Below are 20,195 nucleotides of genomic sequence, written 5' to 3'. Positions count from 1 at the left end.
TTGGATGGCGCGAAGGGAAAATGGGTGGAAGAACTGCCACACGTCCTTTGGACATATCAGACCACACCTTGCAAATCAACAAGAGAGACATCCTTTTCAATAACATATGGAGTCAAGGCTATTATTTATTTGGAGACTGGATTCCCCACACTGAGAATGAGTTCTTTCATTCCGAGCATCAATGAAAGGCTATTGGAGAAGAGCTTAGACTTAATTGAAAAACGAAGAGAAAATGTCAGTATCCAATTGGCCTATTATCAACATAAGCTCAAGTAAGGGTATGATGCCAACGTGAAGCTAAGGCCGCTGGCACCTGGAGACTTAGTGTTAAGAAAGGTTTTGGGTACTACAAAGAACCCAACATGGGGAAAGTTGGGGCCAGACTAGGAAGGGCCATATCGTATCACATACGTGACCGGAATAGGTGCATATCATTTTGAAGATCTAGAAGAAAAGGTTGTACCACACCCCTAGAATGTAAACAACCTGAGAAGGTATTAATATTAATGAAAACTTTGTTTACCACGTTTGGGTTTATGATATCGCATGTCATGTGTTCTACTATTTGTTTGAGTATCAAACAGAATCTTGGTTATGCCTGGTCCCCCAAACCACATACCTTGGGTAAATTGATACTTAAGTTATCTTTTTAAGTATAAAACAGAACCTTAGTCATGCCTGGTCTCTTGAACCACATATTTTGAGTAAATTAATACTTCAGACCATTTCACTAAGTATTAAACAAAACCTTAGTTATGCCTGGTCTCTCAGATTACATACTTTGAGTAAATTAATACTTCACACCATTTTACTAAGTATTAAACAGAACCTTAATCATGTCTGATCTCTCGGACCATATACTTTGGGTAAATTAATACCTCAGTCCATTTTACTAAGTATTAAACAGAACCTTAGTCATGTCTAGTCTCTCGGACCACATACTTTGGGTAAATTAATACTTTAGTCTATTTTACTAAGTATTAAACAGAATCTTAGTCATGCCTAGTCTCTCAGACAACATACTTTGGGTAAATTAATACTTCAGTCCATTTTACTAAATATTAAATAGAACCTTAATCATGCTTGGTCTCTTAGACCACATACTTTGAGTAAATTAATACTTCAGACCATTTTACCAAGTGTTAAACGGAACCTTTGTTATGTCTGGTCCCTCGGACCTCCTACTTTGAGTTGACTAATATCCTTGATTATTTACATAAGTACTATGCTTGTTCCCTTGGAACTTTTTCTACTAACGGTTTTGTCCATCTCCATGTGATTTAGCCCTACCTGTTAAAGGCATGGTTCTCAGTACGAATTTATGATCATTTTCTTTACTATTTATATGTTTTTAGTTTATCTGAATTAGCAAGCAGCATCATCAACCCTAAGCCTTATCAAAAGGCAACACAACAACTACACCAATCAAAGGATAAATTGTGCAGGGGAAAGAAAGATTCATGTAGTAAAAGTAAAGTCATTTCATTGAGTAAAAAGAAAGTACATTGTATACAATGACAAATTGCCATTACAAAAAAGACAATACGAAACAAAAACTGCAAAAAGAAAAGAAAAATAATAGAAAGGAAATAAAATCCTAAGGATCTAGGCCTTGGTAGGAGGAGAAGGGTCTTCTTTCTTGCTTGGTTGAGGGGTAGGAGCATCTATGGCCTTAGGATTAGCCTCCTTGGATCTTGCCTCAGCTTCTTTCGCTTTAACTGCAGCGTCCTTGGCCTCAGCGATATCCTTGACTTTGCTAGCATCTTTAGCCTCTAAGGAGGGCTTGACCTTCTTGCCCTTACCTTTGTCCTTGGCCACCTCGGCTCCTTGGCCTTGATCACCAGCTTGGTTGGATCCTTTGGAGGCCCCAGAGAGGGGAAGTATGGCCTGAACAGTCAGGGGCTGCTCAGAGGACTTTAGGGCAGGGGTAGAGGGAGATGGGAGGACAGCTGGGGCTTCACAGATATCAGAATGATAGTATACCTTTCCAGGCTAACTCCACTCTGAGGCAACAAGGACCCCTGCAAGGTTAAGAGCCTCTTTCTAGGTCTCTTTGCAGTAATCCCTGCATACCTCAGCCAGCTCCTTAGCTAGCCAGATCTCGGTTTCTTCTACCCCAAGCTTATAAAATGCTTGCCTCGTGGCCTCAGCAGCTTCCTCGGTTGCCCAAGCGGCCGCTTTGGCCTTCTCCACTAAGGTCCAGGACCAGCTACCTCTGTGTAGCCAGCTTTATCTCAATGAGGTAGAGCTTTTTGTGTTGGTCTTCAACCTAGTCCTAGGCGCTCTTTAGCTCAGCCTTAGCGCTCCTTCTTGCCTTCTCCTCAGCAGTCAACTTGGCAGCCAACTCCAGTTGCTCTTGCTTCAGGGCTCCCAAGGACTTCTTAGCCTCAACGCGGGAGTGGGCCTCAGCCCTAGCCTCATTACGGGCATCCTTAGCCCACTCATCGGCCACAAAAACCTGTTGGGTAACCTGCACAAAGACAATAAAGGAATCCCACGTTATAAAAAAAATTAAAAAAAATTAAAAAAAAAAGGGAGAAAAGAGATTGAAAAGGGCAATTTAGCATTTATCTAAAAGATTTGATTGTGAACTTACCATGGCAAGATCCCTCTTCAAGGACATGAAGAGGTCTGGCCGCCTCATACGTCTTAAAGCCTCCATATCTTTGGGCAGGAGGAGGGGCTGCTCCAAGGCTTTGGCAATATAGACTGAATGTCCCCTCTAGAACTCCCAGACAAAGGCGTCCCATTGTGAGAGACCGCGCCCCCGGCCCTTTTTTATAGGATGTTAGGCCAAATCCACGTAAATGGGTGGAGTCGTGTTATTGCCTCTCAAAATGGAGGTTCGGCTAGTTATATTTTTCTCTTTAAATTAAGGGTTTTACAATAGAGTCGCCACTTATTTAATTATTGGGATAAATAAGAAAACCAAAATTAAAAAATTCTTCATTTTATTAATTTTCAATTAAATTTACATTGATCATAGGAAATTACATGGTTTTGGTCCTAGATACAATCTAAGATAAAGTACATGGCTTTGTTTCCTAGTTATAATCTAGAAATCGAAAATTACATGGATAAGCATTTGCTCTACTAACCCTTAATCTAAATTCGGAGGCTATGTTACAAAGTGGGAAGGTGTTAGACACCCACTTTACCCGGTGAAACCGATCTTCTAGACTATGGTGGCCAACATTCATATCACATCATTCAATATGTTATCAATTGATTTGCATGTTGAATTTAATGTGTGTGCATGTAATAAACCCTAATTCAATTTATTAAGCATTGCATTTGGATTGAAAAATAAACTCTAGTGAATGTGTGTGTGGATGGTGATATCCTAAATTTAAGAATTATTAAACAAACATCTTTTTCATGTTTTTTGATGTGGATTTAAGATCGAAGTTAGTGTTATGCATGAACATGTGATAAATAACCAAGAACATATGAAGAAAACATAAGAACATTTAAACATATTCAAGAGAATTTAAATAGTTACTATCATACTTTAATCCTAAATTCTCATCATGGCAATACAAAATACAAGTTAGGGAAAATGATTATACCTTCATGCAAGATCCATATGGTGAAGAAGGAAACTCTTGGTAGAGGTCTTAAGGATGGAGGAAAAGAAGAGTTAGGAGAGGAAGAGTGAGTCTCACTCAATACCTTAAGTCTCAGGAAGACCAAGATATGACAAGACTACTCAATTTCACTAAAACTCAAGAGAGGGGAAGAGAGGGGTTTTTTTTTTTTTTTTTTGTCTTTTGAAATGAAGGAGACGAGGAGTTTATATAGTAGTGGTGGAGGAAATATATATGGAAGGTCATTTAATGAAGGTTGACAAAGAATCATGAACCTAGACCTCATTTTAGCCTTGGGAAAAATCTGGTGCATTAAATGGAAAGATTAGTGGGAGTGAGGAGCAAGCCAAAATTTGGTTTTCTCGTAGCTGTTGTAACAGCTTGTAGAGCCAATTTTGAATAATCATATCTGACTCAACTCTGATCGGAATTGTCTCATTCTTGTGCTCAAATTGAAGCCCCAGATGTCTAGTTTCTAGGACAATTAACCTCATTCACAGATTTAAAATATTCTGAGAGATATCGATGAAATGGTGAGCAGAAGTCATTTGTTAGAAAATGATTTCAGCACAATTAACATTAATATGTCCCAAATTAGCTCCCAATTAACATTAAATGGCTCCAATCACTCCCATTTCAGATTTAATTGGTTACAAGTTTACCCTAATTAAAAGATAATTGCACAAATTACTCATTGAATAATTAATATTTAACTATCTAGTTAATTAGGTGTGTACAACCCTACCATAAAATGTAGTCCTAACCAATCAAATTATGACACATCATCATTCTCAAATTGATTATACTTATAACCGATTGAAATCAATTGTTTATAATCACATACAGTCGGACTCAATTTGTGATAGTGCATCTCAGCCATTAGAACTTGATTTGATGATAACTTTCAATCTGATGGTCTGATTAGGGCCTATGACCAGTCGATTTCATTGTTACAACATCAAGATCATTTTGGTGAAATGAGATTAATGATCTAGTGAGCAAAATAAAGATGCATATTGAGGTTAAATGCGGGTTGCAAAATGGGGTATCAACACCCATGGGATGGCAGCGCCATCCAACTCTAACCGAGGAGCCCAAGTGTGCTATTGTCGGCGCGCCTCGGCCCCACTTGGGTCCTTCCTACTTTCCACAAAGGAGGCTCGTTTTTCCTTAGCAATCTTTTGCTGCTTGGCCCCCTTCTGAGGGACCATCGCCCCTTCCTCTAATTCTTGCTCCTTTCTCTTCTTCTTTATGTTAGGAATGGGAAGCAGGTCGAGCGCGGTTGTGGGAGGAGAAGGGGGAGGAGGGAGATTGGTAGGATCCTGGGATTCGGGGATCTCCTTGGACGACGACCCCTTGTTCCGTCCAGCCATGAGATCCCTTAAACCTTTTTCATGGATTCAAAGACATCGGGTCTTCCTCCTCGGAACTGCTATCAATCTCAGCGATTATCAATTGGGGGGAGCGAGCTACTGAGGCTCTGTCGAGCTCACCCTCGGAATCTGGGATCTCAACAGGCTCCTCTCACACCTCTTCTTCTTCCTCGAGTCGGATTGATCAATTTCCCACTTGAGTGATAAGCACGAGGAAGCAATCTCTTCCCTTGGGGCTGCTGCTTCGGGGAAAGAATCGTGGAGGGGCAACTTAACGGGTGGAAGGTCTCTTCGGGCCAGAAAACCTGGAATCGAGACATCTATCCTCTATAGCCGAGGGTCACCTACCTTGATGGCGTTGCCAAGGTCCTGGAAAGCGTCTGATAGCGACTCAAAATCAAGGATGAGGTGGACTGCTCTCAACTGCCCGTCTTCACTTATGAACACCTCGAACCTTAGGATTTTGTTGAGGCCCACGACGTTGACCAAACTAAGGCGAGGTGCTACGTGCTGCTTATCTGCAAAAACGGCCGAGGAGTAAAAGCATGGTTAGACTGATAAAATTTATCATCAAAGGGAAACGAAATGCAAAAAGGAAGAATAGCAAAGCTGAAAGAACTAAATCCTGTTTCATGGCACCTAACCCTAGGGTATCCACCTGGCTCTCCCTCCCAAGTTGGGCAGTGAAGACCATTGTGTCCCTAGAGGCAATTAGGTAGTCGTCCTTCAGGCCCTTGTTGGACTTGGGAAGACACAATATAAGCCTAACAATAGAGGACCTAGACTTGAAGTAATACCCCGAGTCGGCAAGTGAGTGTCACTCGTACATATGGACGACATCGTGCCAGGTGAGTGCCAAACCCATTTGCTCGTTAAGAGCATCGACACTACCCAAGACTCTAAATAGGTTAGGTGCGCATTGGAGAGGACACAACCTATGGTAACGTAGGTAATCTCGAGTCACCCTACCTATGGGAAGCATCATTCCTCCTTCTATGAAAGCGATCATAGGAATGACGACCTCCCCTTCTCTCCTATCTGTGACTATCCGGTCTGGAGCACAATACCACAGGGCTACCCGTTACGGAATGTAGTACTTAGCCTTGAAACCCTCCATACCGACGGGAGAATCTACAAGATGCTTGAATCTACCCATTTAGTTAAGCTAATAGGAAACGGGCGAAGTTTTCAAGGAAAGGAAATAAAGAAGGGAAGGCTGAGAAGACTGGCCGAGGAGAAAAGATCCTAAAAAAGAAGAAACTTACGAGAATGAGCACGTGTGTTGCTTCTAATACTTCTTAAAGGTTTAAACTTTTTGAAGAAAAAGACTTGGAGATTTTAGAAGCTTGGGAAGCTTCTGAGGTTTGAGAATTACGAACTTCTGGAAAGCTTGAGAGTTTGTAAAATGAGGGGAAATAACTCCCCCCAGGCGCCTTATATAGGAGGCAAAATTGGGTGGGAGTTATCCCGCTCAAAATTCAAGGAGAAATGCTAGCCGTAGGATCCACATCTCACCGTTGAACACGGGGAACATAGCGCTGCCTGGAGCATTTAATGAGACGTCGCGGGCTCCGAAGCGTCAAGAACAGTTATGGGATGCGCGAAACGACATTCTCACGTGTGGAAATCAAAGGAACATGAGGGTTTTACTTTTCAAAACATCAAAACCCCACTTTTCTCCTCGGATAGGAAGAGAAAATTGGAGTTTTTAGGGGCTATTGTGGGGATGTAGGCCCAAGTATATATTGGGCCTTAGGCATTGTCCGAGGAGGCACAATGATCCGAGAACAAATCAACAATGAAGAGGGAGTAAGACTTTGAACTTCACAAGTAAACTATGACTGTAAAGGCTAGGAGAGGTAGGCCAAGGAGGAGTATCTCCTCAGCTAAGCAAAGAAGGGGTCAGGAGGAGAGTTCTATTATCCAGAGTGACGTTCCAAGAAGTTTTGTTGATAATGATATGTACTGTGAACGTATAGGACAAGATGGAAATTGAGAAATATCTAAGGAAAAGCTGTTACCACTACATTGAACTCTTTGCAGCTAACCCTCTGGCCGCATTTATGTGGAGAAGACTCCTGAACAATGCTGCCTTAGCCACTTCAGCTTATAGAGGACCTGTAAGGGTGTTCGATGGGACAAGCACTCAAGTAGTGGCTTGGACAACTAACAAGTGGAGGGTCAGGATCATTCAAAGGGAGGTGTATAATGTATGAGACCCCTAATGAGGAGGAGGTAGGGAAATTTAGAGAAAAACACTATAACAATCAAGAACTGCACTTGTAATCACATTTGAGAATCAAGATATAAGAGCTGATCTCCTCGGACTAAGCCGATGACGATTTTCTTTAGTTTGAACTTGTCTATTTTCATTTTCTTGTCATCAAACCTATTTTACTTGTTTTCTGATTCATTAAAACCCAGTTTTTCAAACCCATTCTCTACAAATTCATTGTATTGGGCCTTTTGGACCAAAGTCCATCCACCCTTTGGGCTCGGGACTCAAATCCGGTCCATACAGTATTTTATCATAAATCATACTCTTTATTTTTTTTTTTTTAATATAGAAAAATCACACTATTACTTTCTTAATTGACATTTAAGTCATGCTTTCTTATCGGTGCATTAGTCGCTTTCCTCTAAGCACTACGAAATCATCTTTAAGAACTCTCCTACATCCTTTCATCAATAGGGCTATAAGAGAATTTCATCATTAGAATCCTATTGATATTTTTAATCCCAAAATAATAATAGTAACATGCACCAACAGTGCCCAGCTAATGTGTAGACTATGTTGTAGGGGAATTAACCCGAAATTCCCAACCTATGAGAAACAACAATAGAGAAAGCACACTCTAAAGAAAAATAATCACACGCACAAGACAATATTTATATGGTTCGACAATTTGCCTATGTCCACGAAGTTGCAGGGATTTCACTATCATCTAGATCAAATACAATTAGGCTCCACAAAGCCCAACATATATGTTATGCCAAATATTGATTTTGTCCCACCTGATTTCATATCATTCAACATTAACCAACCATCCTAAAATAAAATGTATACACTGCATGATATCCCAAGTATTTTTGTAGTCAAATGAAATTTTTTGGTATTTTCAATGGAATTTTTTGGTGTTGTCAATGAAAATGTTCAAGATTCTAATCTCATTCTCCTACTTAAAATTTATCAAAAATATAAAATAAAATTCATTTTGTTCCCCATGTTTTCATGCCAACATTCATCAAAGTTCATCCCACATGCTAATGCTAATTACGCCATTCATGCTAAAATGTAGGCACAACAGCCTAGGGCGGCTCAACAGTAGAAGCAACCGATGCCATTGCTTAAGGCCCCCAAGTGCTAGAAGGCCCCCCAAAAAAAAAACCATATCAACAAATTAAATTTAAAAATATAATCTCAAATATCAATTAATACTTTTCCAATACTGTATTTAAAAACCAAAAAAAAAAAGACCCGTAGAAGAAAATTTTGGATTATTAATTATCTTGGAGAGTTTTAATTAAGCCCCAAAATTTAGCCAATACATGCAAATTTCAATCTCAATATGCGGGTATTTTGTTTGATTCTCTCTTTCAAACGGTCAAAGTTCTTTAGAATTTTGATTAATTTGAGTCTCCTAGACACACTAAAAGGTAAAAAATAGACCAAACTCTTTCTCTATCTCTCCAAAACTCCAAAACTAAAATTGATTTCCTGAAAAGGCTCCCAAATAATCAAAAATTGCCGCTAGGTCTTCCATCTCTACCTGAAATGGTAGTCAATTACATGTTGCTCTTTAGGCAATTGACTGTCCCTTGAAGAGGTAAAATAAAGGCTCTCCTTTTCCAAATTTTTTCTATCTTTTTTGTGGCATAGCTTTCTTATTTTACTTACTCTAGACTCCTCTAGTGATTGTATTACAGTGACTACACTCTTCTAGATCTATCGTTTTGTTCTTTTTATCTTTCTTTTTTAATTCATAAATTCCCATTTTAAAATATAAAGAAAAGTCTAACCCTAAACTATATAGCCACTTGATTCGTTGTTTCTTGGTCCAATTAGGCGCTCTTTATTAGTTTATGCATTCATTTAGTTTTTGTTTTTCATATTTTATTTTTTTGAAAAGTGTTTACTCTATCTGATTTTATTAGATAAATCTGTGAATTTGGATATAAAAAACTTTTAAATTGTTTTAAAAACCAAATCTCAAAAAGATCTCTAGATTAATTTATCACTAGATATTAAAAAAAATATATAACTAAAATTTCAGGTCAAAGTCTTATAAATGAACAACAAATTTATAAAAGAGTTAAAAGATAATGAAATAAAACAATAAAAAAATAACAATGAAATAATTTCACTTATTATCAATTAAAAAGAAGATTAAAAAAAAATTGAATACAAAAACTTAATTAATAATTTTACACCATAAAAAGTAAGAAAAATAAAATTTTAAATAAATATATTATATATAAACTAGATATTTAAACAATAAAAAAATAAAAATAAAAACCCAATTTAAAAGTTTCACCTGAGTCTTAAAATACCTTAAGCCAGCCCTGTAGTAGCCTTAAAACAAGATTTGTCCACTATATTTTGTCACAACTATTTCTTTCGTTCCACATGTTTTCATGCAGACATCAAACCATGTTCATTCACATGCAAATGTTAATTATGCCATTCGTGCTAAAATTAAAGTGTATAAGAGCATTCACACTGGCACTGCCATATGCCATATGTTGGCAAATTTTACCATCAAAACACAAAAACCAAGCTCCATCTAGTCTGCTAATTGTAAATTTTTTTTACAATACTGCTACAGTACATCTTATATGTAAGATGGTAATGTAGCAGCTTGTATTTATTTTTTACTAATTTATGCTCTCTCCTCTAGCTATCTCCCACTTTGTCTCTCCGTCTCCCACATCTCTCTCTCATTTCTCTGCCTCTTCATCACTCTCTCTTCAGTCTTCAGGCAATCAGGCTTCATCACTTCATCACTGCACTCTTCATCGCTTCGGTCTTCACTCTTCACCATTTTCTTTATTTTTTCTCTCGCTGCCTATCGATCTTCGCCAACCCATCTTCAGTCTTCACCGACCCCTCGGTGGTTATGAGTTGTTTGTGGGTTTGGCTGGGTTTTGGGTTTGATGGGTTCGTGTCTAATGGGTTTCAGGATTGGTTTGTTCTGGATTGATCGGTGGTTATGATTTATTGATGGGTTGATCTGTGGTTAATGGTTGTTAATGGTTTTGGTTGTGAAATCAGCATGGGTCCAGTGGTTGCAAGATTAGCGTGGATCAACGTGGGTGGTGTTGGTCGTGGGTGATGGATTTTGGCCATGGGTATGGGTGGTGTTGGGTTTGCTTGCTAATGGGTTGGGTTTGCTTGTCGTGAGTGGTGTTGGGTTTGCTTCTTTTTCTGGTGGTAGTGAGTTTGATGAGTGTGGGTGTGGTTGGGTTTGTGATTGATGGTGGTGGTTTTAATCTGTGGTGGTTTGCTTGTGGTGGTGGTAGTGGTGGTGGGAGCAAGTGGTTGCAGTGAATGGTGATGGGTTTGGAATATCTTATTTTAATGTGTTGTATGGAAAAATAAAAGTTGGGAAGTTGGGTGAATTATAAAATGATATGGTATAAAAGATAAAATAGATTTTGAGATAATAAAATAAAATAGTTCGAGAATAGCGGATGCAAATGCTCTAAGGAAAGCCAAATCGATTGGACTATCAAGAAATAAATGCAAGAGATACAGAGATTTAAGTATTTGGTATTATGGATTCCGGTGTGATCTATTCCTCATTTTCCCAATCCTCTTTTATATAATGGACTTGACATCATATAATTGTCGTCTGATTGTATCATTCCATTTTCCAAACTCTTGGATTCTTTTACTTTTCCTAATTCCCTAAATTTCTAATATGTAAACTTGAAAAAATGAGAAAAAAGTGATGAGTTGTGCATGCAGAAGAACAAAATAGGAAGGCCTTCAAAAACGTATTTCAATTAGTTTTGCAAGGCCCAATCCCTCTAATACTTTAACTAGAGTATATCAATCACACCAAAAAAAAAAAAGACGAGTATTTGAGGGGGGGGGGGGGGGGGGGGGGGGAGGGGGGGGGGGGAGAAACAACTAGATAAAAAAGGCCATAAGGCTTGCATGCCAGAGAAGACATGATTATGTATATGAAAATGATAACCAAGATGTTTTCTACATACGTAAAATCATTAATGAAAATGAAATATGACAGTGGAAGTAGTAGAAGTACGAAATCTAATGACACATCAATATCAGTGATACGAAGAGTCGAAGAGCCAAAGATAAACAAAGCCTCTCGATACTCTGGACCCAGGAACAAATTGCTGGGATGACAAAAAATTTGGGTTTTTTATTATTATTATTATCCAGAATCTACAAAAGCAACACTCAAAAATCCCATCCCAACCCTAGTTGTCAAGACGGGTATTTTTTTTTTTCAGTAACCTGCAGTTTTCTTACCCCCTCCCCCCAAACGGTTCTTATTTTTCCTTTTTTCCTTCCACTTGTTGGTAGTAGCCAAAGGAGAACTTTTCCCTTCCATTTGTTGACATTAGCCAAAGGACATTGAAACTCCGTGCATACATATGATTAGAATAGGCACCCCATCATACATATTATCAAGAAAAAACTAATAAATTTGTTAATTATCAAGAAACAAACTTAGTAATATAGAATCAGATAATCAGAAGAACTAAGACTTTCTGATTGAAATTTCCCTGAAGCAGTAAGTGAAAATCTTGGAAAATTGCGTTATAAAAGGAAATAATGCAACTTCTATTGAGCTCAGTAAGACAATTGAAGAATGATAATGATAACTATAATCACAAAATTGAATAATTCTAATGATACTGCCCAAAACCATATCTAAAATTGGTCAAATAACCAGCAGATTACACCCAAGGAAAAAAAAGTACTAGTATTCCTAGCCAACAATAAACTATTCTTACATAATTTTATGTAAAAACCTTGCTCTGTAAGAGAGGGAGGGAAACCTCACTTTGTGAAAGGGAAAAACTTTAACGGATGCTGGTACCATCACTCGATCAGTTAATGTTGACTTTGTGGAAATGGTCTGCAGCTTTGGATAATGACTGTATTGAAATAGGGAATCCCGGACCCATCTATATATAACCAACAGAAAGTATCACTTCAAAAACCGTGTACAAACAAAATTATTAGTATAAATTACCTTTAAACTGTATATTCAAGGGAGATTTTACATTAAACCTTATAATTTCAAAAGTTTACAAATTACATATTTTATTTATATTTTTTATAGGAAAATAGGGGGAGGCGTTGGTAAGGTTCAAACCCCAGTACCTAGGCATCACAAGAGGTGTTGGAACCACTGGGATATCCCTCGAATCCCACAAATTACTCCTTATATTTTTGCTATTTTCAAATTGAGCCCAAGTTATTAAAATTAATTTAAAATTTTGAACTTTTTGGGTTTGATTGAGGTTTCAAATTAATGCAATTTTTAAAAGTTAGGGGTTTGGTTTGAAAGTAAAGAAACTGTGATGTTCAATTTGTTGCATGATAGATGACTATAGGGTTTAAGTTATAACACTCTTAAAGTTCTAAGTTTAATCTGAAAAAATAGGGTTTGATCTAAAACTAACCCTCAACTTTTTTTTACTGGTTAGATAAATACCCACCTAGTAGGTCTTAAACCCATGACCCCACCCTCAAACCAATTATTATGAGGGAAGGAAATGCCGGTTAAGTTATAGCTCATTCGCAAAACTAGTCCTAAACAATAGGGTTAACAATGTAATTTGCCAAAAGTATTTAAATAGCAAGCATGACAACAACCATCCAAAAATCAGATACCATATGCATCTAGGAAGCATTTATCTTGCATTGCTCTCTCTCTCTCTCTCTCTCTCTCTCTCTCTCTCTCTCTTACTTATAAATTACACATACATCTAGTGGATTTTGAACTCACAACCTCACCCTTCACTAATTTTTGTGGAAGGAAGTGTCATCTAGGCCTGAGCTTACTGACAAAGTAAATGGAGCAAATTGTATGAGTATTTACTATTATTAAGCCAACCTTCTAGCTTATTTTATATTCATAGTTATGTTAGGTGATGAGAGATTTGAACCCTGGATGTCTTCATTGGGAACACCAAGTGGTACCAATTGAACTACAAGGCTTTTGGCCGTTTATTTTATATTTCTTATATGTAAGCCAACCCTCTAATTTAAAAGTCAAGACATCTACAGCTCCCATTTTCTACAAACTTCAGCCTACAAGAGCAAGAAAGTAAAATAAAACAGGAGAGATGAAAACTTTAATGGAGATCATAGTTTATTCGACTTAGAGTTAATTTCAGCTATCAGCTATCTACCCTCATTATAGAATCACTTCAATGTCTACACTAAACTAGAAAATTTTTCAATTAATACCCTAATTTGAGACTAGTTTGCAATGTCTGCCTCATCATCCAAAATTAGTATTAGAATTTTCAAATTCATGGGTTTGTTGGGTGGTGGATTGCACTAACATGTCAAAATTAATAGATTAACATCTAATTGCATGCCTCTTTTTAAAAATAAAAATGGAGAGAGAAAGGAAACTAGGATAAACTTTAAGGCAAATATCCAGCAAAAGAAGTTTTAGTGTTTCAAAACAAATTTTCTCTTCTTTCCTTTGTTATAATCTTACTGGAAGTGGAATATATGAAAGGCGTTTCAACGTATGCATCATGAAAAGGAAAGCCATCATCAACAGCAAATTAACTAAGAAAAAGGATTATGAGCTTACAGTGCTGCATATATGGAAGGAGTTCACATATCCAGCATACTTCGAAGCTGTCAAAAAAGGAGGGTAAATATTTAATACGAACATGAAAATACAAAGTTCAGGCCATCTCACCCAAAATCTATACACCAAATTCACTCTCCACTTAAAAGAAAAGATCTTCAAACAACTACATTGACCTTCTGTAACTAAAAAGCCTCTTTATTTTTTGGCGGTCCAAGACTTCAGTAGCCCTTCTCTATCACCTTGAAAAATGTTACTTTTTTTTTTACTGGATAAACTGTTGCTAATAGCAAATCATGCCAGAAGCATTTTAGTGTCTTTAAAACAAACTAATGCCAGCCAACAAAAAACTAAATTCTCTTTGGCAAATGAAAACTTGCTGACTCATTTGTGAATTTGTGTCATAGGTTCACACATTCATTTAAATTGTTACTGAACTTCTACAAGATCAAATAATTACCACTTAGAGTGGACTAGGGACCACACACATCAAGCCTAAACATGCTTGGTCTTGGGGGTTTGTTTGTTAGTTGAGCCAGCACATCAGTATCACATTTCCTTTATTTATTTAACAAGCAAAGCACTGCTTGCAGAGCTGAGCCTGAATAGGTTAAGAGCCTTAGCCCTTAGGCAGATGGAATGCACAAATATGTGAGACAAAATAAGCTACTATGTGAAATTAATGTCACCTTTATTCACTCTTGCCCACAAGAAACAATTATCAAGCATATACAATAATGTAAGATACTTACCCTTTTTTAAGCTTGCAGGTTTTGCAATCAAGAGAGCATTCATAAATGCACCAATATTTTCACGTAAAGACTCTTCTGCAAAACTTGCCTGTAGGCAACATTGTAATCAAATAAGAATGATGAAGTCTTATAAAATAGCATTCCTGTTAAAATGAACCTTTGTATTCTAAATCAAGAAAATAAGGCACCTTCCCAAGTCCCACATGCACGATTGATGTTTTGTCCATTTTAAAATGAATACGACCAAGCCTTGCTGCCTTTATTGCCCCAGAAACATCACTAGTCACAGTACCAGACTATACAACATATTAGTACAACCAAGAAATATTCAATACAAGTCATTTACAGATCTATGCATTGAATTAGAAAATAAAAAAAATGAAATACTCACTTTACGGTCTGGCAATAGATGCCGTTCTTTGAGAAAACTTGCTATCTGCAAAACAGTAAAAGTATCCATTTGAATCAAAGATCCATTAATTTGACAAATCACAGCCTACAAACCAAACAATCTTTAATAACCTTATTCAGACGCAGCACCAATTGAGGCGTTGCGAAACACTTGTCGACATTAAACTTATTACTACCTGCGTAATACAAGGTAGGATTATGAACCCAAATCAGAGATTGTCTACAGGTTAAAACATACATCTTGAATAAAAAATAATGTACCAAACAAGGGTCGAGAGAGGGTATTTATTTTTTCTTTTGCACATGTGGTACTCTTGGAGCATAGTTATGTAAGAACGGTAATATTTAATAAACACAAGGTAGGATTATGAACCCAAATCAGAGATTGTCTACAGGTTAGAACATACATCTTGAACAAAAAATAATGTACCAAACAAGGGTTGAGAGAGGTTATTTAATTTTTCTTTTGCACATGTGGTGCTCCTGGAGCATAGCTATGTAAGAACAGTAATATTTAATAACCACAACCAGTGCAGAAAAAGAGGGGGGGGGGGGGTGGAGGAAGAGGAGGGAGGGAGGGTAATAAGCACAAAAGGAATGTCAGCTTGGAGAATGAACAACATAAGGAATGCATTTGAAAATATAACCAAGAACTAATAAGCTTGAAGGGATGATGTAAAATTTTATTTTACATCATAGTAGTGAAACAGATCAACATAGTACTAACAAGATTAGTTCATTACTTGCAATTTCCTCAATAAGTTCAACACCACCAACAATATCAGCTCCTGCAGCTCTAGCTTCATCTGCATCTGCCCCTTCAGCAAAGAAAGCCACCCTGACAACCTGAAAAATGAAAATGATTATGCAACAAACCAACCACAACAAAGCATATAAAATAGCACCTTATTGATCTAGGATAAGTTTGGACTATACCTTTGCAACACCATGAGGCAGAATCAAACTACCATGTACTATCTGCACTTCAATTCAGATAGCAGTTAGTTGAATCTTCAAGGAGTAGATTGAAAATTGAATACAATAATGCCATAGGAAAATTTAAGCATCCGAAATCAAGAAGATAAACAATGACAAGTCTTTCAGGTTTGGTTTGAGGATCCCCTTTCTGAAATTTTAAAATTGACATGATGAACAGAAGAGAAAAGATCAGAAGCCAGAAGAATTGCTAAAGGAGAGAATTAGATAAATCTACAGTCTCCTAGACAAGCCTAGTGTGTCTAGTAGCATATCCTGAATATATAAAATAGGTTGAGATAATATCAACCACTCCAAAGTTAACAACTGAGTCTCAGCAATCTACAGGCATTGGTGTGGACAGAATTATAACATTGTTAGGACCATGTTAGAAGCTCAATTGGGTCACTAATGGCTCAAAAAACTCAATACTTGAAGTCACTGATCCTAAGTGTCAAACAGCACTTTAGGAAAGAAGCCTAGCTGCTGATCGGCAGTCAAAGCTTCATAATTGGCACTTAATGATTGAATCGATCCCCTTTTTGCATGGCTGCTTAATATCACTCTCATGCACATGGCTAACAAGTAGTACCTATCAAAAGAGAGATTCCCTAGTAGCAATCTTATTATTGGAGAAGGTGACTCTCTCAAATAAGTCACAACCCATTCAATCCACATCATTCTCATGCAAGTACTGAATCCGAATCTCATCTCCATCCAACCCTAGCATTCCCTAAACACCGACTTTTATACATCCATCTTCAAGAACCTTAGAAACCTTTTCATATCCGAAACTCCCAGCCCTTGACACCAAATTCCAGCCACTCAATCATCAAGAACCAGAAGCCCTATCAATGAACACTAACCCCAAGTATGTTTCTAACAAATATCTTGGAAAAAAGTTTTCCTCCAAATTAGTTTGGAGGAACTTCCTCAAAGCCACTAAGTAGCATTCTCTAAAACTGCACACGTCCTTGGGTCAGTGGATGTTACGAGTTTCTAATGGACTTAACCCATTAATCTCTCATAAACTACCTTATTCTTTTCCTTTTCCTTCCTCAACCATAAAAGCATCCCCAGCTTGCCACTATGCCATACAATTACAGCCTTTGATCTCATACCTCTGTCCTACATTGCCAGACTCCCAACCAGCCAGCTCAATTCTAAAGCCATTACAGTAAGTCCTTGATGCTATGCAAGCCTTCTACCTAACTGTTAAGGGCACTATTGATTCTGGCTGGGATTCCATGGTTCTTTTTAGGCAACCATTCTTTTATAATAAAATTTGTTATTTTCCATTTAAATCTAGGAAGCACAGATAGTTCATATTAGCAGTCACATCCCTATTGGACATGTATCTAATATGGATACTCTTGGATACCACATGATACTTCTTTCACTTATTTATTTCTCTCTGAAATTAACAGCTTCTTCAGCTGAGTTCGGTACAACTATTTGAAAATGGATTGTTTGAAAAATACTATAGTTTAAATAATTGCTAAATCAAAATGGGTTGGGTTGTTTGAAAATGTAAAGAGCGTCCGATAATAATTTTGGAAAAAGTGTTGTTCCTATAATCTATGTGTTTTGCTCACCAGCCTAATAGTGTTGTTAAAGGATCAAATTACCAAAAACAAACACACTACTATCTAATAAGTTCCTTTTTCTTTTCTTTCCTTTTTTTTTTTTTTTTGGGGGGGGGGGGGGGGGTGGGGGGTTGCCTTCATTTTTATACCGATAATAATGATTATTATGTATTAACTATTAAAATAATAGAATACAAACCAAAAGAAAAACAAAATATTTGATACAGAAAGGAAAGTACCACAAATACTGGCGACTATATACGATAGGAATTAATAGATGCACTAGAAATTTCTTTTTCTCTGCATTGGCCCCCACTACGCTCATTGCCTGAAATCCCCACCCCACCTTCTCAAAGCAATTCCACCCCACACACACAAAAAGGCCCTAATCTTCTTGACCCTGCAATGCAAGATGGACCTAATCAACGAGGCTGACAAGTCCTTTAACTCCCCAACTTAAACCTACATGCACAACGCCAAGGCCATATTAGCCACTCCCGCTGACTTGTGGAGTCTCATCAAACCATAAAGAAGGGTAGGATTATGTTTCTAAGCCTTTTATGCGGATATTTAGTGTAATACAGTTAAAGATTTTGGTGAAATGTGTAAAAAAATATTGAGAATTGTGAGGTGGGTTTAAAGCTTAAAGGGTGAGGATGTTTTCTTCATACAGAAATTCCTTTAGTTGTTGCTGTTGCACACCAGCAGAAATTTGGTGTTTAAGACATGTTAACAGTTTTAGAGAATGAGACCTAGTAGTTTAGAGGAAAACATGGGATTAATACAACATCCCACTGTTATATTCAAACCACTTCAGAGCCAAATATATTATCAACCATTCCAACAATTTGGCATCAACCATTCAGAATTACTTCAACAAGACACAAAATTTAGTCAAGTCTCAGACAAAACCAGCACATACCTGATCAGTTCGCTCTTTCTTAATAGCCAATCTTACATGTGCTTCAATAGTTTCATCGAAATTCTTTGTGGCACTAGCCTGAAAAATAACTAGAAACATCACAAAGATTTTAGCAATAACGGTTTTTTTTTTTTTTTTTTTTGTGTGACTTAATTGTATCATTTATCAAATATCTTAACAAACATTTCCTACATTTCTGAAATGAAAAAAGATTAGAAGCTTATTGTGGTTGTACGCTGACCTTGACAAGTCGAATAGCCTCCACCAAATCAAGAGGAGCAGGCTTTTCCTTGCTCTCCTTCTTCTTGATGAGCATTGGAAAGGGGACAGCCACGTTCTCTTCCTCTGAAACCCTAAAAACCCTTCTCCTCATTATTCCTTCCGCTTCGATTCTCCTTCTCTCCCTCTTCATCTCTTCGTTGCTCTCCAATCTCTGCTCATTATTCGCTCCTTCTCCATCGGCTGAGATCTTATCCTCGGGAAGTGGAGCCACGCGCGAGGGGTACGAGACTGGGGATATGTTCGGCACGTCCTTGACGTACCGGACGTCCTCGCGGGTCCATAACGACGGCGTTTCTTGCTGCTGCGGGTTGCGAGGTTGTTGACGAGGCGGGAATGGTGGTGGCGGTGATGGCGTTGGGGATTGTTCGGGAGTGGAGGGGTCTTTGGGTTTTACGGTGTAGGAGACTGGTTGGATGGGTACGGTTTGCGAGGGTTTAGCTGGAGATTCGGAGTTAAGGTTAGGATTTGAAGAGGAGGAGGAGGAGGAAGAACAGAGGGACCGGTGGGGGAATGAGGGTTTGGAAAGGCAATGGCGGCGAGCTTGGGAGAGAAGAAGCTTGAGGGCTGCCATTATTGAGAGTGTGAGTGAGAGGCAGTTGGGTTTTTGGAAATGGGGTTTAGTGACTGAGCATATGGGTTTTGGGTTTTTCCAAGTCCAAACTATGGATTATGGAAATGCTTTTCTTTTTCTTTTCTTTTTTTCCGGGAAATATTACAATTTTCCATTTTCACTAATGGTAGAGGTGTATGTGTTTTTCTTTTTTCTTTTTTGACTTTTCTCCCTCTCGGTAATAATTTTATAAAAAAAAAAATACATTGAAAATTCTAATAATTTAGACATGTAACTTGATATTTAAAAAAATAACCAACTAAACACCAAACCATTTAAATGTCCATTTGAAGATCCTGTAATTTTGAATACTTTATATGCATAGTATTTATCAAAATATATCATTTTTGGTAATTTTTATGCTAAATGTGTGAGTTTTGGCCTTTTGGTAGCTTATTCGCATGTGCTTTTCTTCTTCTTCTTTTTTTGTTTTTTTGTTTTTTGTCTTTTCCCCCCTTTATCTCTTTCTCTCCTAATAATACCTTTTTTTTTATTGAAAAAAAAACATACATTTGAAATCCTAATAATGTAGAGGTGTAACAAATTAAACCTAAGATTTCAAAAATATCGTAATAAGCCTCAAATTATTTAAGTGGAACCACATTTTATTTGGATTTAAAAATAAATTAAGGGTTTAATTTGTTACCTTTGAAACTAAAACATTTAATTTGTTAGATCTCTTAAATTATAAGGTTTGAAATATAATTTTTACTTTTTTTTTTAATCCAAAAGTGGTTTCAAAGTTTTTTGTGAGACAATTATTTAATCGAATATTAGATAGTCTATAACATGGTGGATAGTTATAATACAAGTTTGATCTCATTTTGGTAGCGGAAGAATGTTGTTTGATCCCACTTTAGAAATGGACGACAAGTGTTATTAACTCT

General features: G+C 37.4%; 1 protein-coding gene across 1 annotated transcript; it reads right to left on the bottom strand.

Annotated features, from left to right (window-relative positions):
* Nucleotides 1–11,795: 11,795 nt before the first annotated feature.
* Nucleotides 11,796–19,340, bottom strand: LOC126695698 (uncharacterized). The gene is made up of 10 exons (XM_050392530.1): nucleotides 18,658–19,340; nucleotides 18,417–18,494; nucleotides 15,870–15,911; nucleotides 15,677–15,779; nucleotides 15,045–15,109; nucleotides 14,914–14,958; nucleotides 14,711–14,818; nucleotides 14,523–14,610; nucleotides 13,771–13,817; nucleotides 11,796–12,121 (listed from the first exon to the last, which is right to left on the bottom strand). Exons 1-10 carry the CDS (start codon nucleotides 19,267–19,269, stop codon nucleotides 12,044–12,046), a joined length of 1,266 nt encoding a protein of 421 aa, XP_050248487.1. The 5' UTR covers nucleotides 19,270–19,340; the 3' UTR covers nucleotides 11,796–12,043.
* Between the last annotated feature and the right edge of the window lie 855 nt (nucleotides 19,341–20,195).

The sequence above is a fragment of the Quercus robur genome, chromosome 8 (assembly GCF_932294415.1).
Source record: "Quercus robur chromosome 8, dhQueRobu3.1, whole genome shotgun sequence".
NCBI lineage: Eukaryota > Viridiplantae > Streptophyta > Magnoliopsida > Fagales > Fagaceae > Quercus > Quercus robur.
The sequence above is the reverse complement of the archived record's forward strand: the minus strand, read 5'-3'. Positions and strand labels throughout refer to the sequence as shown.

Excerpts from the sequence above, each read along its gene's own strand:
- LOC126695698 (XM_050392530.1), bottom strand. The coding sequence starts at position 19,269 with ATGGCAGCCCTCAAGCTTCTTCTCTCCCAAGCTCGCCGCCATTGCCTT. Across the intron at positions 14,611-14,710 it reads TGCATGTGGGACTTGGGAAG|GCAAGTTTTGCAGAAGAGTC; the intron begins GTGCCTTATTTT and ends TGTTGCCTACAG. Across the intron at positions 12,122-13,770 it reads CCTTCCATATATGCAGCACT|ATGGGTCCGGGATTCCCTAT; the intron begins GTAAGCTCATAA and ends GGTTATATATAG.